The following is a 19,114-nucleotide window of genomic DNA, read 5'->3' as shown; positions in this document are numbered from 1 at the left end:
GTGTGGGAAAATAAAAAGAGAAGAAAGAAATAGAGGGAGAAAGATAAAAAAGCGATAAAGAAGGGATATTTTTTCTTTAATTTGGTTCCTCCTCGATTTTTTATCTTTCATTTGGTATATTTCTCCTATTATAAGAGAAACGTAGTTTTGTTTATAGACATTTATTTATAGTAAATTTCTTTTAGGTCGAGTAAATGAGGGCTTTGCTTTGGTGTGATTCTTCTAGTTGTTTTTATCTTCGATTTTATATTTTTAAGTCAGGTGCTATTTGTCCACATAAGATTTTAGTTTGTCTTTTCTAGGAAAATTCATCTCCAAAGGCTATTGTACACGATTTAGGACCCAACAGTTTCGGTTTTGAAATTGACGAATTCGATTTCAAAATTGACAGTTTTGGTTCCATTCAAATCACCAAATTTTATATTATTTTTTAATTAAAAATTTTAAAATATAAAAATATATATTTATTTTTAAAACATTTTAATTTTATAAAATTGACGATTAGAATCGGAATTGAAATTATCAATTTGGGTTCTGAATCGTCGGTTTTAGTTTTTCAAACTTAAGAATCAAAACCGAATCACTTAGAATTGGTTCTATTTTAGTCTGAAACGGGTGAACCGTCGATTCTGTTTCGATTCGAACCGAACATAATAATCATATTCCAAATTCTTAACAGCTTTTTCCCTATTTAAATTATTCATCGTTCAAGCAATATCATTTATATAATCAAAAAAATGAGGCCGGCAAGTTGACGTCAGAAATCTCTATTGGGTTCAAGGCCCTTCCATGTCTGTTGGGTTGTTAATTTAAAAGAATCAAATCATGTCCTTCATTGTCTGTTGGGTTCAAGGGCGCCACCGCGACCAAATCCCCACCGCGCCCGACCCCAGCCCCCCGCTCTCTCTCTCTCTCTCTCTCTCCGTCTGTGCCCTATCGAGACCCTGAAGAAAGACCAATCTCTCGATCTTTCCATGGCCGGAAGGGGCCGCCCCGCCCATGCCTTACCGGTCCGAGGCTCACCGCCTTCACTCCTTGGCCGCCCCCCGCCTCGTGCTGCCATCCACCCCGCCGATGAGCCCCTTCTAGTCCGCCGCGCCCCAGTCCCCTCCTCGATTCTCGCCCTCGAGGACCGGCTCGCCGCTCAGCACCGGCAGATCCAGGTGCTCCTCGTCGACAACCAGCAGCTCGCCGCTTCTCATGTTGCGCTCAAGCAGGATCTCAGTGCGTCCAAGCACGAACTCCGTCTCGCCGCCGCCTCGGCAGCCGAGACCAAGGCTGCAAAGGACGCCGAGGTACGCGAGGTCTATGAGCGATCGCTCAAGGCGGAGGCGGAGGCGCGGGCGTTAGAGGGGATGCGGGCCGAATTGGCGCAGGTGCGATCCGATGTCCAGAGTCTGGGAGCCGTGAGGCATGAGCTCGTTGAGCAGCTGCAGGGGCTCAAAGGGCAACTGTCGAGTGCTCGAGCGGAGCACAAGCAGGCGGACACAGTCATGGCTGAGATAGAGATCATGCGCAAGGAGATCCAAAAGGGCAGGTCTGTGATTCTCACATCCTTAGTTATATCTTTCTGCTTGGAGATTACAGCAGTCTTTGTTATTTTCTTTATATGTAGATTCTTTGATCAATTTTCCTATTTGGTCAGTATTTTAATTGTTTATTCTTAATAATTTTGGAGATGAAATCCATGCACTGCATCTTAGCGTCCATGTTTCTTTCTTTATTAACTTAATATACAAACTTTTGCAACAAAAATTCCACGAAAGATGCTAATCTTTTTCGAATGTTGACCTCAAGCCAGGTGTTGATATTTCTGATTATGAATAGTTAAGAATCAACTGATCATCTGGTCAATTAGAGGATCTTAATTATCATAGTTGATGAAGTAACCTTGGGCAATTGGGTTTGATTAGAATGTGAATAACTCAGGAACATGACCACAGGGCACTTATTGCATGTATCTTTACTTCATCAGTGAAACTCTGTAGCAACTTGACCTTGAGAAATTTTAATTATTCTCATTTGTAATCCTGTTCTACATGTAACCTATGAAATCAGTTCCAATAGAGAAGATTGGTCTTTAAGCTTAATGCTATAGCTCTTCTTTTTTCACTATACAAGTCACTGGTCAAATGCTAAACTACACATGATGTTAGCTTTGCTAGAGGGGAGCTGCTCTAGTCATGTCGGGTGGGGAGGGTTGTTTAGAAAACATCATGATTTGTCTTCTCTTTACATCCTCCAAAATTCTCTTCTAATATGTTCTTCTTTTGTATTAAGATTATAGGTGCCTCATCTAGGGTTGGCATTTGTTCTTTGCTTTCTCTTTCTACCATGTGAGATCATAAATAAAAAAATAAAATGCATATTGTCTCTGGACCAATTAAAGCAAACAAAATTTTATTTTCCCTTCCTTTGAACGAGTTAAGTGGTAAAACAATCCTTGTTGTTCGGAATATACTCACTTCTCTTCTGTTCCTTAAATTACATTCCCATTTCTACTGAATTTTCATTGTTCTTAGGAGTACAGTATCTTCACTGATATTGAAACCCACGATTAAGTTGCCACTTGCTATGCTACAACCATTCATAGGCACGATGCTACTACAATGCTCGCAGCAATTGTTATGCTAGCATATAATACTCATGTTCTCTAGTTTTGTGTACCAGGTTTATGCCATGCAGCACGCCATTTGGTGCCAGTGCGGTGAACATATAGTGGTATATATCACTAATACAGACCAGAAACCTTAATACTTTCGTCAGTCCCTTAAGTCAAAAGAAATCAACTGCTTCCTCGTTCTTCTTTTCTATCCTACCTAAAAGCTTGGGAAGCAACCTTTGTAGCTTTTTGTTCCATGAGGATGAACATATCCTAAGGTAGTTGCTATCTTTCATTCTTATAATTTCTTTTCTCCTTAGTGTAAGCTACAATCAAAGTGCTAGATGCTCCTTCTTGCTGAAATCATTTTGAATTTTCAACTTTTTTATCCTTAGTGTAAGTGGTGATTAAAGAGCTAGATGCTCCTTCCTGCAGAAATCATTTTGAATTTTGAAGTTATTTTCTCCTTAGTTTAAGTTAATTAAAGAGCTAGATGCTCCTCCCTGCCAAGATCATTTTGAATTTTCAAGTTATCCATCTCATGCTTAAATCATTTTGGTTAGCTACTTGCAACAACAATAGAGGATCTATGTTAGAACCCTTGCAGATTCTAAACTTGGGGTTGATCTCTTTAGGGGATCGGCCTCCTTGGAACTCTATAGGGGTTCCTCCCTCCAAGTTGCTGCTCAAAGGCTGCAAAAAAGATTCATCTATTGCTTATTAAAAGAGGAGGAATACATGGCTATTTATAGGGTTTATAAACCCTAACTCCTAATAGGACTCCTACTCAAGACTCCTACTTCTAACCAACTCCTAATATGACTTCTACTCAAGACTCATATTCCTTTACAACTCCTAATTCATCTCTAAGAAACAACCTCCTAACCCTAGCCGGCTTCTTCACCTCTTTAATAGGGGTCGGCTTAGGTAGGTTTTACATGAATGTCCCTCTCAATTAGGACTCTCCTAGCTAGAGTCCTAACAGACCCGCCCTCTTCAAATCAGCCTTGTCCTCGAGGCTGACGATTCATGAATTTTGGGAATTTGATCTTCAAGTCATCATAGTTCTCCCAAGTGACATCTTCTGTTAGTAGGTTTGCCCACTGTATTAGCAATTCAGTAGTGGATCGTCGTCGTCGAGTCACGATCCGTCGATCAATAATGGCACTTGGCTGAGTCTGAAGTTTTCCTTGGGTAGTCATATTTGGTGGGTGGCTTTGGGTTGTCTCTAAGCACCTATTTACAACTTCCGTCTGGCCGTCGGTTTGTGGGTGATATGCCGTACTCCTTTTCAATTTAGTACCCTGCATATGGAATAACTTTGTTCAAAATCTGCTTGTGAAGGTGCAAGTAGAATTTATCATAAGCACAATGCGTCCATTATAGTGTAATTCTTTTGAGTCCCAATTGTAATGAGCCATAGGGCTTGGTGCTTCCTCCAATTTTTTTATAATCTTACTAGTCTCTGAATCTTCCTGCCATTCCATCTTAATATCCTCAAGGAAGTCGCTGGTCGGAAGTGAAATGACTGAAACTTCAGCTTGCTCGGGTAGCTGCGAAAGCGCATCTGCAAGAACATTCATTTTTCCCTTTTTGTAAATTATTTCATAATCAAATCCAAGAAGTTTTGTTACCCATTTTTGCTGCTCCGGGGATGATATCTTTCGCTCCAAAAAGTACTTGAGGCTTTTATGGTCGGTTTTAATTTGAAATCGTCGACCAATCAAGTAGGGTCTCCACCTCATTGCTGCATGCACAATGGCGAGCATCTCCTTATCATATGTTGACTTATTTTGATGGGAGGGAGATAATGTCTTGCTAGTGTATGTGAGTGGTCGACCATCTTGCATGAGAATGGCTCCAATTCCGACTCCAGATGCGTCGGCCTCAATAATGAAGGGTCGGTTAAAATCTGGTAGTGTTAGCACCGGCGTCGTCGTCATGGCTGCCTTAAGTTTGTCGAAGGCAGCGGAGGTTCTATTTAACCATTGGAAGACATTTTTTTCCAGTAAGAAAGTAAGTGGTGCATTGACCTTCCCATAGTCCTTAACAAATTTTCGGTAGTAGCCCGTTAGTCCAAGGAACCCGCGCAGTAATTTTACGTTTGTAGGTTTCGGCCAGCCTTGCATTGCCTCAATTTTTGTTGGGTCTACCGCCACTCCTTCTGATATTATATGCCCAAGGTACTCTACTTTTTGCTGGAGAAAGCTGCACTTTGGTTGCTTAACAAAAAGAGTATTCTCCCGAAGGATCGTCAAAACAATCCGTAAATGCTGAAAGTGAGTCTCAAGAGAAGGGTTGTAAACGAGAATATCATCGAAAAATACCAGCACAAATTTACGAAGAAAGCTCCGAAAAATATCGTTCATGAGACTTTGAAAGGTTGAAGGAGCATTAGTGAGTCCAAAAGGCATTACCAAGAATTCATAATGGCCATCATGTGTGCGAAATGCAGTTTTTGGAATGTCATCGTCACATACCCGAATTTGGTGGTAACCGGATCGGAGGTCCAACTTCGTGAAGACTCGAGCTCCTTTCAATTCATCAAGAAGTTCATCCACCACTGGTATTGGGTACTTGTCCTTGACGATGATGCCATTTAAAGCTTGGTAGTCGATGCACATCCGCCAAGTTCCGTCCTTCTTGCGTACAAGTAGCACCGGTGAGGAATAGGGGCTGTAACTTGGCCGAATCACCCCTGTTTCAAGCATCTCCTTTACGATCTTTTCAATTTCATCTTTCTGGAGGTGAGAATATCGGTACGGTCGAGTGTTCGCTGGTGGCTTGCCCGGAAGGATTGGAATTTGATGATCATGTTGCCGAGGAGGAAGACCGCGCAGTTCAGTAAATATATCGGCAAATTCAGTAAGCAATTGGGCAAGATTTTGATCTTCAATTTCTATTTTCTTATCTTCTGGTTGCGACTGGAGATGCATCAAAAAGCCACCATTTACCTTGTGCAAAACTTTCTCCATTCGTTGGGTCGAAACGGTGGTTACGTTGCTTCCGCGCTTCCCACGTAGGATGATCTGTTTGTCCTTACAGTAGAATTTCATAATTAATTTAGAAAAGTTCCAAGAGACATCACCTAGTATAGTCAGCCATTCTATGCCAAGCACGGCCTCATAGTCATCAATTGGTAGGAGGAAGAAATCGGTGATAATTTCTTGGTCTTGTAGTAATAGTTTCACCTGCGGGCATCTTTGGTTGCACTTTAGGATTCTGTCGTCGACAACCTTTACATCGAACTTGCTGCAGCCTTCAATATGCAGTGCCATCCGAGCAGCAACCTTACTATTCAGGAAGTTATTAGTGCTGCCCGTGTCGATGAGAACAGTGATCGGCTGTTGTTTGAGAAGGCCTCCAACTTTCATCGTTTGCGGGTTTGAGTAGCCGGCTAGTGCGTGTACCGTAATGTCGGTCGACTGTGGCTCTTCTTCCATATCTTCTTCTTCATGTTCAAGGCTCTTTTCTGAATGTTCAATAACCTCTTCTTCTACTGGTTCAATCATAAGAAGTCTGCCTTTTTTACAGCGATGCTCGCGGCTCCACGGCTTGTCGCAATGCCAACATAACCCCTTCGCATATCGCTCCCGAAGCTCTTCTCTTGTTAACCTCTTTGGTGTAGGGACTTGGTCAATAGTAGGGGGGGCTAAGGGCTTCAATATTGCTGGTTGAGGAGCAACCCTAGTCCTCCGAGCTTCATGGTTCAATTGCTCCTCTCGTGCGAAAGAGATGGCTGCCATAAGCGTATACGGTTGTCGCGCTTTAACTTCTCCTCGGATCTCCGGCTTTAAGCCCTCAATGAAGGTCCTCAATAACTGTTTTTGAGACCAATCACGAGTTTGATTAGATAACCTTTCAAACCTGGTTTGGTACTCCTGAATGGTGGAGGTTTGTCGGATCTTTGCTAGTTGTCCGTCAATATTCTCGTAATCGGTTGGTCTGAAGCGGATCAGCAGTCCTTCTTTGAATTGTCGCCATGAAAGGACTCATAAGTATATTCAAACCAGTCAAACCACTGTATAGCATCCCCTTCAAGATGTATAGCTGCCATTTTCACCATAGAAGCATCCGCGGTTTTATGGTACCGAAAATATCGCTCCGCGCGCGAGATCCAACCAATCGGGTCTCCTTCTTCCCATCTAGGGAAGTCCACTCTCATGCATGGATAGTTAGGGTCGGTCATAGAGCTTCCCCTCTCTTGGAAGTCATATCTTCGGGCTTGGTGCGATTGGGCAAAGCTCTCTCCTTGATGTGATTTCTTCGGGCTTAGTGGTCGGCCCAATCTGAGTTCGGTAAAGAGCGTCCGAATCTTATCCTCCATTCGCACCTCGAAGGCTTCGAATTTAGCATTGATTACCTCCTCAGATGCCATAGTATATGCCGCCAAATCTGTGATGTTAAGATCTCTCTTTTGTTGTTGGGTTAAAGGCATGTATTGGTTGAGAGAGGTGATGGTCGAAAGGGTTGGTAGATTGGTGGATGTAGGCTACGGTTTAGGCTTGTTTTGTGGCTATTTTGGGTGCAGTTTGAGGGTGTGATTTGGTGGAGTTTTAGGATTGTAGATAAAAGTTTTGGATCTGTGGTAGATAGTAGCAAAGGTTTGATAGAAATAAGTGGAAGTTGCAGTAAGTATGTGCTGCCTTGTAAGAGTAGAATTGTCGTCGAAGAAACAATGGTTTCTCGATGTAATTTCCACCAAAAACTTGAGAGAATTGAGGAGGGAATTGATAGCAAAATCACAGTTTATATGATAGCAAGGATATCTAATTTAATCAAGAAAATTTCGGTAGTATAACAACAAGGAAAGTGGTGCAAGTTGCGATTGCAAAATTCTCGTCGAGAAATTTCAACGGGTTATGACGAAAATTTGCAGCAACACAAAATTGTTTTTAGAGATGAATTTCTTAATAGATCAATCTTAGATAGAAGCCAAGATGATCTATGAAGTGTATAAGAAATTTCATTAAAAAAAGATTGCAAATAGATGGGTTAAGGCAACAATATGCGGCTGAAATTTTCTGCAGCACAGATTTTTAAGTATAGCAGATTGGACGTAAAAGATCAGTGGTTTATATTGAGAATTTTTTGATGAAACTAAAGGGAATTCCACTGTTAGGAAGTGCCAAAGCTATCATAAAAATTTCGTAGAGATTTGGATAGAAACAACGTAATATCAAGATCAAACAAACAGTGCTATGCGGCTGAAATTTTACAGTGTAGATTTTCAAGTATAGCAGATTAGACGTAAAATATCAATGGTTTATATTGAGAAATTTTTGACAAAACCAAAGGAAATCTACTGTTAGGAAATGTCAAAGATGTCATAAAAATTTCATAGAGATTTGGATAGAAAAAACACAGTAGCAAGATCAAACAGACGGTGCTATACAGTTGGAATTCTGCAATGTATCTTTCGTTGTAGAGATGAAAACTTTATGACGAAAAGTTTATGCAGCAATATAGGAATAATTTTTTTGGGATTTTCAAATAAGGATAACTAAATTGCAGTAGCAGTAAGGTAGAAAACCAGAACCTGTTGCAATTCACGGGGAGATCAAAGGATGATCCGTGGTGGTGGAGATGACGGCGGAATTTGGCAACGATCTCTTAAGCAATTGTGGGAATTGCTTTGGGCGGTTGTGGAGGGTTGATGGATGGCTGTGGAAGGGCAGCGAGACGCCAAGAACACTGCTCTGATACCAGGTGTTAGAACCCTTGCAGATTCTAAACTTGGGGTTGATCTCTTTAGGGGATCGACCTCCTTGGAACTCTATAGGGGTTCCTCCCTCCAAGTTGCTGCTCAAAGGCTGCAGAAAAGATTCATCTATTGCTTATCAAAAGAGGAGGAATACATGGCTATTTATAGGGTTTCTAAACCCTAACTCCTAATAGGACTCCTACTCAAGACTCCTACTTCTAACCAACTCCTAATATGACTTCTACTCAAGACTCCTATTCCTTTACAACTCCTAATTCATCTCTAAGAAACAACCTCCTAATCCTAGCCGGCCTCTTCACCTCTTTAATAGGGGTCGGCTTAGGTAGGTTTTACATGAATGTCCCTCTCAATTAGGACTCTCCTAGCTAGAGTCCTAACAATCTACTTAGGATTGACATTCAATTGAATTCTTTAACCTTCTAAATTGCATGGATTTAATTATGACAAAATAATATCTGTACTGTGCGACGTGATGATTGATTTGTGTGCCAACCCACTTGTGAGCTTAGCCTTCGATTCAGTACCTTTGATAGGTTTTAGTTAAGACAGGTCCCTGGAGATTGGTTTTGTACCATTTTGCTTATGAGCTTAGCTTCCATCTTAATCCAAGGCACTTCTCTCTAGTTCTGCACATATTTTCTTTTATGAATGCTGCCTTTAGAATAAACTACAAATTACCCACCTATGGTTCAAATAGTGTCACTTTACCAACCATACCCACTTATGATTTTGGATGTTGGTTAAGATGATGAGACACAATAAAGGCCTCAAAGCTCTAATTCATATTCTTTGCCCTATTTCTCCCCAATCAGCGAGGGCACGAACAACTACAAACTGAGGAATGAGGGGTAATCTTTGTTTGGGATTACGCTATTCAAACATTGTTGATGTTGATCTTGTGGATGGTCTAAGCAAGGATTACAATTTCGAATAATACTGTCCGTATTGAGCGGTGCGTACCGGTCCGTCAGCAGACCGGTACACGGACCGCCCACTACCGAGCGGTATAATATATATAATATATATATTATATAAATATGCAACGTCGCCTCTTTCTCCCCAAGCGGGAAAAGGCGATGCGACGTCGTCTCGGAAACGTTGTCGAAAAAGGTGACGTCGCGTCGCCTCGGCAACGTTGTCGAAAAATTCTTTTATATATATATATATATATATATATATATATATATATATATATATATATATATATATATATATATATATACGGTATACCGTTCGGTATACAGTACCATATCATACCGAGCGAATGTCGAAACTCTAGCATGGTACGATATTTCAATCCTTGGTCTAGAGCACCTATTAGGTAATTAGTCGATATTTGGCAGTGAATCTTTGTCCTTGATGATATAGTAGGTATGCTAAAGATCTCAATGGTGTTGAAAATGGACAACAACAGGCTCAATTGCAGGGGTGAATATAACATTGAGGCCATCAAAGTTGACTGAAGGGAATGCTTGTTGGCAGGGCCTTGGTAGTTGACACAGAGAAGTTGTCGAAAAGGCTAAAGGTTGGAATGCTATGATGTTGGAATAGGCAGTAGAATGGTTGTGACCATTAAGATGCATGTGATGCCATAGAGAGCAGAGGGCCTTTTAGGAGCTTAAGCGGCCATGAACAAAAGATTATTAACATCATTTTGTGATGATACTTATGTTATTTGAATATGCCCTGAATTCAAGGTGAGTAATGATAAAGTTTAGGTGCTAATTGAAAAAACTTGGAATGGGCAAAGTGATCGTAGGTGAGCAAAATACAAAGCAAAGAGATGGTCGATGGCTAATCTACAATTTATTCTTGCAAAGGAGTAGAGTGCTATGACGTTGAATGTAGGCAGTGGAGTGCTTGTGACCATGTGTGAAGAAGGGGGAAACTGAGGCGGAGCACTTAATTGCTCAAGAAGTTGAATGATAAGAGGAGCTAGTTAAGATGCACATGATTTTGTGGTGAGCAGAGGGCTATTTCTGTATCTTGTTCACCAAAAGAGTGGCCATGGAACAAAGATCACTAGCATCATTATGTGACGTTTACCTGTGACATTTGAGTAAGCCAGGAATTGTAGGTGAGTAATGATAAAGTTAAGGTGCTAATGGAGAAAAGTGACGTTACTTGGATCACAGGTGAACAAAAATGAAAAACAATCTGCCTTTGTTAAGGATTTGATGCAGCTTATCTGTGATATTGACTATCTGGACAAAATCAGAACTTTTGTTGCTCAATCTTGAACAAGAAGCATGGACCATGAGCCACATCGAAGTTGTTGGGCGGCATGACAGGACACCCAACATCAAGATGCACACTTCTCCATGTGAAGGAGTACCAATTACAGGATTATGTGGTGCAAATACTTCATTATATTTTATCTCATGAAAAAAAAAGAGTTGTGTTCATTAAAGAAGGAAAAAAGAAACATGGCTGCTCTCATGCTCTATGCTTATGCCCTTTTTCTTTTCTTCTATATGCCTATTCTTCTGTTCCTTCTATTGCTTCCTTCTATAGTGCTTCCAACTATTATTTTCTTGTATTTTTTTGTTGTTCTTCAATTTGTCATTTTTTTTTCTCTTTCTTTCACCTCTTCCATTTGTTATTTTGTTGTTATTCATCAGATCATATGTTCAGTGATGATGTTCAATTTCACTTTTTGCTCCTCTTTTTCTCTTCTATGTTGTTGGCCTGATCTTTGGCTGATTTTATTTTCCTTGTTGCTGTTACTTCGACCTTGTTGATTCTATATCGTGTTTATTCTCTTCTTTGTTATTTTGTTCAACATCTTGTTTTTAATTTCGTTTTTAATGATTATGTTCTCCGAAAGATGATGCCATTGTTCTATTTTAGATGTTTTGTGGGATCCGGCATCAAAACCAAGAAGAATTATGTTTTAAGAACTACGATCACCAAACCAATTTGGGTCCAATATATTGGGAGTGAACCTAGAGGATAAAAATTTAAAAGGATAGTAGGGAGAAAGAAAACTTACAAGTGGGAAGAATATGAAACAGGTGAAGAAGAAAATAACTAGCAAATGGGTCACTAGGCCTTTTCATCAAAAACATTATAAAAATGATTTTGTGATTGCCATTGATCAGCGGGATAGCAGAATGCATAAAAGCAGTCAGGTGGAGGATCAAATATCTAGTTAATTACTTTTATATTGATAGCTGATTATAGATGACCAATTTTCTTTTGGTATGGCATAATAAAGCTTCTTGTCCTATAGTTGGGCTGTCTGCTTCGTCCCAGCATGTTGGATTCTTTTTTATTTTCTCTTCTCCGTCCCTTTCAGTTGTGATTTACTGAATACCATTCTTTGTTTGAATTTCAGTATTCGTTCTCAATTTCTTTAAGTTCTATGAATTTCTAGCTAGTGTTGCTAATGCTCTTCCTTATTTATTTATTCTGGATAGGGCTGCAATAGAATTTGAGAAGAAGGTACATGCTGATAACACCGAACAGAGTCAGATAATGGAAAATAATATGGTGTTGATGGCTCGTGAGATTGAAAAATTACATGCTGAACTTGCCAACACGGAGAAGAAAGCACAAGTAGCGGCTGCGGCCTCAGCTAACTCAGGTACTTTGACATAGTTGATGTATCTTGTGATTGTTTTCTCTTAGATTGCTTGTTCTCTTGCTTCCGATGATCTTCCAACCGGTGGAATTCTCCTAATTCTTATGCTTTAATGAAGAGCTTTAGCTAAAGTTTGGTGTTATTTCAGGTTCAGGATATGCTGGAACTTATGGAAACCCAGGGATGGCTTATGCAGCGAATTTTGCTGGCCCACATAATTTCCACCAGGTTTGTTTTTTAGGTTGCTTGGTTTTGCATATTCCACATATTCATATTCATGTATAATACTGTGCTAAGTACTAGAAGTTTGAATTGCTAGAGGACATGTTCTGTAAAGGTATAAAAGTTTAAGAATGTCCATATTTTTCTTCGCTGGCATTAACAATTTCAATAATATCTAATGGTCCTACTGTTATGCACTTAGTTGAAATTGCTCAAGCTGTGAGGCACCCTTGCGGCCAAGACGCGAACTTAGCTTGAGTTGCCTCAATCGCGAAGCACCCACACGCTAAATTCTCAGACTTAGCTGAGATTGCTTAAGTCGTGATGCGCCCTTGCGATATGCGTCCACAAAGGGTCAGCCAATTTGCAACCTCACTCAGGTCCTGAAGGACCTGTAAAAGAGAAAGTTAATTAGTTCGAAAACGAGCGACGGATAATTCTCGACGTCTCGTGGAAGGGGAAGCTTTACAAGCAATTCAGCGAGCACATTGCATATATAATAGAAAAGAGAGGAAGGAGGAAAACAATGACTTTAGAAGGTTGAACGAACAGTTGCAAGTCCACAAACAACTGCTTACCGGGTGCCGGACGCGAAGGCAAGTTCCCGTCAAATTAACATGCTAACTCGTGAAGATTTTTCAACGTTCGACAATATACCGAAGCACCATCCAGCCCTGTGCCACCCGGGGGGTTCTAGGGTGCTAAGATGGCTAACGTTTTGGGGTACTGCTGCGGCTTGAAGAAAACAAGCCGTGACAAGTGAAAACGCAGCCATTTTGGGGCAGTTTGGCCTAGCGCGGCGAATGGTCGCACTGCAGCGTTGCAACCTGTTCGAACATGCATTTTTACTAGCAAAAACACACAAAATCAAGGCAAAACAGTTTGCCATGTCTTTGTACAAGCATGCAAAAGCGACGAACGGTTAACGAAGTTGTTGCGAGTGCACGACGACCGTTGTGACATTCTCCCCCACTTAAACTATCGACGCCCTCGTCGACGTTTGTTGGTAGTTGTTGATGACTGCTTCTTCATGTCATAGGGCGTCTTCGGGCTCCCAACTGGCTTCGGTTCGGGGAAGCTTTCGCCACTTCACCAAGTACTCGTTCTGCTCAACTCCATTGGGTGGTTTTATCTTCCGATCCGCTAAAATGGTTTCAACTCACTTTTCGTATGAGACTCTGGTGGGGGGTAGCTGAGTTGGAATACTTCGGGAAGCATCTTACGGATCTGAGTGGTAGGCTTTCAAGTTGTTGACATGAAAAACATTGTGAATTTTGAGCTATGTCGGCAGTTGCAACTTGTAGGAGACGTTGCTCACCCTACTGATAATTGGGAAGGGCCCTTCATACTTGTGCACCAATCTTTTATGTACTTTGTTCCTAAAGAATTGGAGTGATGCCAGTTAGAGCTTTACCAACACCAAATCGCCAACTTTGAACTCCTGCGGTCGCCTTCCCAAGTCTGCCCACTTCTTTATCTTTTTGGCCGTCTTTCCCAAGTAAGCCCGCGCAATGTCTACATTTCGGTGCCATTCTTTTCCAAAGTGATATGCTGACGGACTATTTCCAGTATACCTAATAGCCAAGGTATGAGGAGTTGATGGTTGTTGTCCTGTAATGATATCGAATGGGCTCTTGTTGGACGCAGAGCTCCACTGCAAGTTGTAGGAGAATTGGGCTATGTTCAATAGCTTCACCCAATCTCGTTGGTTGGCACTCACGTAGTGCCAAAGATATTGCTCAAGGAGTGAGTTTATCTTTTTAGTTTGGTCATCCGTCTAGGGGTGGAGGCTTGTGGAGAAGTATAACTTAGACCCCAACAATTTGAATAGCTCGTTCCATAATCGTCCCAGGAACCGAGCATCTCGATCACTGATGATATTGTACGGGACTCCCTAATACTTCACAACATTCGTCATCATCAGCTTGGCCTCCTCCTTTGATGAACAGTGTAGGGGTGCAACAATGAAAATTGCATACTTTGAAAATCGATCGACCACCACGAGTATCGATCCAAGTTCCCCTACTGTCGGCAAGCTTGATATGAAGTCCAAGGAAATGCTCTCCCACGACCTTTCTGATATGAGCAATAGCTCCAAAAGTCTCACCGGCTTCCGCTGCTCCATCTTGTCTTGTTGGCAAGTGAGGCACGTTCGAACATATTCCTTCACATCAGTCCCCATCTTCGGCCAGTAGAAGGCCCTCTCCATGAGAGCCAAGGTTCTGTGAATACCCAGATGTCCAGCCCAAAGGGAATCATGATACTCTTAAGAGTTCACGGCTCAAATTGTCCACTCGAGGAACATAAACCCTATTCCCTTTTGTGTAAATGTGTCTCTCCTGGACCCAAAATCGTCGTGTCTTGCCTTCTTTAATGAGTTGTATCAGGGTTACTGCCTGGGGATCACTGTACAATCCATCCCTGATCCTGGAAAGGAAGTTGGAGTGCAATTGACTTGCTTGGCCTCTGCCCTCCAATTGTATAGCATTCACTCACTCCACTTTCCGACTCAATGCATCGGCCACGACATTTGCTTTTCCGAGCTTGTACTCCATTGCCATATCAAACTCAGCTAGAAAGTCCTGCCATCGTGCTTGCTGTGGGGAGAGTTTTTGTTTAGTTTGGAAATAACTCAAAGCAATGTCGTTTGTCCTCAACACAAATCGCGATTCGAGAAGGTAGTGTCGCCAAACTCGTAGATAGTGGACCACCGCTGTCATCTCCTTCTCGTGCACCGGATACCGCCGCTCGATCTTGTTGAGCTTGCGGCTCTCGTAGGCTACTAGGTGACCCTCCTGTATGAGTACTCCTCTAATAGCGAAGTCTGACGCATATGTATGGACTTCAAAGGGCTCCCCATAGTCCGAAAATTTGAGAACCGGTTCTTCTAACACAGCCGCCTTCAGATCTTGGAATATAGCTTCACATTTGTCAGACCACCTCCAAGGCTACTCCTTCAGCAACTCCGTCAGTGGAGTTGCACGCGTCGAATACCCCGCTATGAAGCGTCGATAGTAGTTGACGAAACCAAGGAAGGATCTCAGCTCCGGCACTTTCTTTGGAGTTCGCCATTCCACAACAGCTTGTACCTTTAATTTGTCCATCCGAATGGAGCCATCACTGATTCGATGCCCCAAAAATAAGATCTCCGTTTGAGCAAAGTAGCACTTCTCCCTTTTCACGAACAAAGTGTTCTCCCTAAGAATCTTGAAAATTGTCCGAAGGTGCTCGACATGCTCCTTGAGCGTTTGGCTGTAGACGATGATATCGTCCAAGTAGATGACCACAAACTTATCCAAATACTCTTTGAACAGTTGGTTCATAAGAGTGCAGAACGTGGTCGGAGCGTTGGTTAAGTCGAAAGGCATCATCAAGAACTCAAACGCTCCATACCTGGGTTAAGTATAGAGAAATACTTGGCTTTGCCCAATTGGTCGAACAAGTCCGTGATGAGCGGGATGTGATACTTGTTCTTCACCGTCACTTTATTGAGGGCTTGATAATCGACGCATAGTTGGAGGCTCCCATCTTGTTTCTTTTGGAAGAGAACTGGAGCTCCGAATGGTACTTTGGAACTACGGATGAGACCACCGCTTAGCTGTTCATCTAACTGCTTTATGAGCTTTGCCAACTCTGGAGGGGATATGCGATAAGGTGGTCTCGCTGGAGGCTTCACTCCTGGCTCTAGCTCGATATAATGATCCACGCCTCTGCGTGGCGGAAGAGTCTTCGGCAACTCGGGTGGCATAACGTCTGTGATCTCCTTCAGAACGTTCGCCACCACAATAGGTTTATGAATGGCCACCTCGTCGAGTGGCTCTAGCTTCATAGTAGCCACGAATGTTAATTCGTTTTTACATACCCCTTTCTTCAATTGTAATGACGATATCTGTTGGGGGTCTCTGGTTCCTCTCCGAGAGACGGGAACCACATAGGGGTCGTCACCTCCCATCATACATAGGGAATTTAGGAACAGCATTAACACCAACTTCGCCGTGTGCATAAACTCCATTCCAAGAATCACTTGGAAGTCGTCCAATGGAATCGCCTTCATGTTCATGTTCCCGCTCCATGTTCCGATCTTGATGGGGATACCCTTTGCCACCTCGGAGATCCGCTTGGCCTCCAAGTTCACCGCCTTCATCCGACTTGGGTTCTTCTCCAAGATCAGCCCAAGTCGCTTTGCTTCTCAATCGGCAATAAAGTTGTGGGTAGCGCTCGTGTCCACCATTGCACGGGTTGTTTGGTCATTGAGCTTAATGTCCACGTACATCAGCTCGCTACTCCCTGCTTTCAATGGCTTTGTCTTCATGTTTTCCCCCACTTGACCCCACAATGCATTCAACAAACGTATTGCTCCCATTCGGGGACCTTGCGACTCCTCATCATCGTTGCTGGATTCAGAACTACTTGAACTGAGGGCGACAACTTTGCCCTTGTCTGATTTGGGGGGATGGATGGAAATTGTTAAAGCATTGAGTGTCTGTTTCTGTGGGCACTCTCTCACCATGTGCGACCCTCCGCACAAGAAGCATCCGCTAGGTTTTGGGGCCTTATCTTTTGAGCTTGGCCCTTTGTGGGAGCTCTTCTTCCTTTGCTCGCCCCCGAGCTCCTTCCCTCGAGAATATTTTGGAGGGCGATTTTCTGAAGCTTGTTTCCTTTTTCTTGAGTCCTTAGAGGAAAAAAAGTCGGTGAGCCTTTCTGCGGCCGCAATTGCCCCGATCACATCGGTGACATTCCTTCGATGCAGTTCTTGTTGAGCCTATGGCTTTAAACCATCGAGGAAACTGAACAGTTTATCCTTCTTGGACATGTCTTGTATGTCCAGCATTAGTACAGAAAATTGCTTCACGTAGTCTCGAATGGAAGTGCTTTGGCGGAGTTGTCTCAATTTCCTCCTTGCGACGAACTTTGTGTCCTCAGGTAGGAACTGAGTTCTCAACTCCCGCTTCAAGTCCTCCCATGTGTCCACCCGACACCGACCTTGTTGGATCTCCTCCCAACGGGTTTGCCACCAAAGTTTTGCATCCCCATTCAAATACATGGTTGCTATCGAAACTTTGGTTTCTTTAGAATCAGGCCTCGTAGCTCGAAAGTATTGTTCTATGTCGAATAGGAAATTCTCCAGCTCTTTAGCATCTCTGGCACCCCCATAACAATGCGGCTCAGGTGCTCTCAAGTTTTGTGGTGGCATAACGCGGGTGTTGCTCCCTCCCGCATTTAGTCCCTTGTGAGCATAGTCACTTTGGAAGTGAGTTCTGCCATGACTTCGTGCAGATGTTGCACAGAGTCTTTGGTGTCGTCTGATAGTCGATCGACTAGGGCCTCAATCTTGTCGATCTGGGATTCAACTTCTTCTTGCGAGCTCTCTACCCTAAGAAGCCTTCGTTAGCCATGGTAGAGTTCCTCCAAGCTCGCTCCAAGAACATCCAAGTGGGTTTCCACCGCTATGAGTCTCTCCTTATGACTCTTTTTCCTAGTTGGCGCTCCAGATTGCACCTCCTCCGCTCGCGGAGAGTAACCAACTTCTCGCTCATCATGTTCGTTGTCGTGCCCCTCCTGAGCGGCTCCAACAACATGAGAGTGAGTATGCACTTGCAGCCCACCTGCGGCTGCTTGGGGCAAGGGTCCGACGTGCCTCGTCTTGCTTGATTCACCATGATGTTTTGCCATGGCGAGATTGTGAAGTTCCTTCGTTGCTTGCTCGAATTGCTTGCCCACTCTGATACCACAATGTCACGGATTTAGCTGGAATTGCTCAAGTTGTGAGGCACCCTTGTGCCCAAGACGCGAACTTAGCTTGAGTTGCCTAAGTTGCGAAGCACCCTCGCGCCAACTTCTCGGCCTTAGCTGGGATTGCCTAAGCCATGACGCGCCCTTGCGATATGCGTCTGCAAAGGGTCAGCCAATTTGCAACCTCACTCGGGTCCCTAAGGACCTGTAAAAGAAAAAGTTAATTCGTTCAAAAACGAGCGATGGATAAGTCCCGACGTCTCACGGAAGTGGAAGCTTTACAAGCAATTCAACGAGCACCTTGTTTGCATAAGAGAAAAGAGAGGAAGGAGGAAAACAAGGACTTTAGTAGGTAGAACAAATAGTTTCAAGTCCACAAACAACTGCTCACCGGGTGCCGGGCGCGAAGGCAAGTTCCCGTCAAGTTAACGTGTGAACTTGTGAAGATTTTTCAACACTCGACAATATACCGAAGCCCCATCCAACCCTATGTCACCCGGGGGGTTCTAGGGTGCTGAGATAGCTGACGTTTTAGGGTGCTACTACGGCTTGTAGAAAACAAGCCGTGGCACGCTAAAACGGAGCCATTTTGGGGTAGTTTGGCCCGGTGCGGTGAGCAGTCGCATTGCAGCGTTGCAATATGTTCGAACATAGATTTTTACAAGCAAAAACACATAAAACCAAGGTAAAACAGATTGCCATGTCTTTGTACAAGCATGCAAAAGCGACAAACGGTTTGTTGAACGAAGTTGTTGCGAGTGCGCGATGACCGTTCGTGACACTACGGTGAATGATTGCAAGTTTGGTGTACTGTTTTCACAATTTAAAATGTACATGTTGTTTTGTTTCTCAGGTTCAGAGAAACGTTGATAATGACCCTCAATTTGGATCATCAGCTGTTCCTCATGGTCAATATGACATCCAGCAGACGTATGCTCGTAGATAATTGCTAATTCAATTCACCCACCAAATATGCTTGAGGTGCTTCTCCTACATCTGGCAATTGCATGCGCAAGTAAAGTCGACAATTCCTCCATCGGGTGTTACAGTGGCCTTTTTCCGGACTTTGGTGGACCGGATTGCTGTCAGCGGCCTTTTTGCGGGCTTTAGACATGCTTAAGAAATCCATGTGACTTGAACAAGGCATATTGTGTTAAGTTATTCTAACTATTCTCTTTTTTAGATGATATAGAATCTTGATCTCTTTTTTTTGGAACCTATATTATTCATGTAACATATGGATAATTTT

At 42.8% G+C, this 19,114-nt stretch overlaps 1 protein-coding gene across 2 annotated transcripts in view; it reads left to right on the top strand.

The window, feature by feature from the left end:
- Nucleotides 1–837: 837 nt before the first annotated feature.
- LOC135595197 (protein FLX-like 1) overlaps nt 838–19,114 on the top strand; it is a 19,141-nt gene continuing 864 nt past the window's right edge. Inside the window, exons 1-4 of one of the 2 annotated variants that reach the window (XM_065085806.1) lie at nt 839–1,537; nt 11,747–11,913; nt 12,059–12,138; nt 18,719–19,114. The exon at nt 18,719–19,114 is cut by the window's right edge and continues 30 nt beyond it. In XM_065085806.1, the coding sequence (XP_064941878.1) occupies nt 975–1,537; nt 11,747–11,913; nt 12,059–12,138; nt 18,719–18,811 (903 nt within the window). In that variant the 5' untranslated portion in view covers nt 839–974 and the 3' untranslated portion in view covers nt 18,812–19,114. Of the gene's footprint in view, nt 1,538–11,746; nt 11,914–12,058; nt 12,139–18,718 lie in introns of both variants that reach the window. The other variant, XM_065085807.1, reaches the window with a different exon arrangement.

This window comes from Musa acuminata, chromosome BXJ1-10 (genome assembly GCF_036884655.1).
Source record: "Musa acuminata AAA Group cultivar baxijiao chromosome BXJ1-10, Cavendish_Baxijiao_AAA, whole genome shotgun sequence".
NCBI classification, from domain to species: domain Eukaryota; kingdom Viridiplantae; phylum Streptophyta; class Magnoliopsida; order Zingiberales; family Musaceae; genus Musa; species Musa acuminata.
The sequence above is the reverse complement of the archived record's forward strand: the minus strand, read 5'-3'. Positions and strand labels throughout refer to the sequence as shown.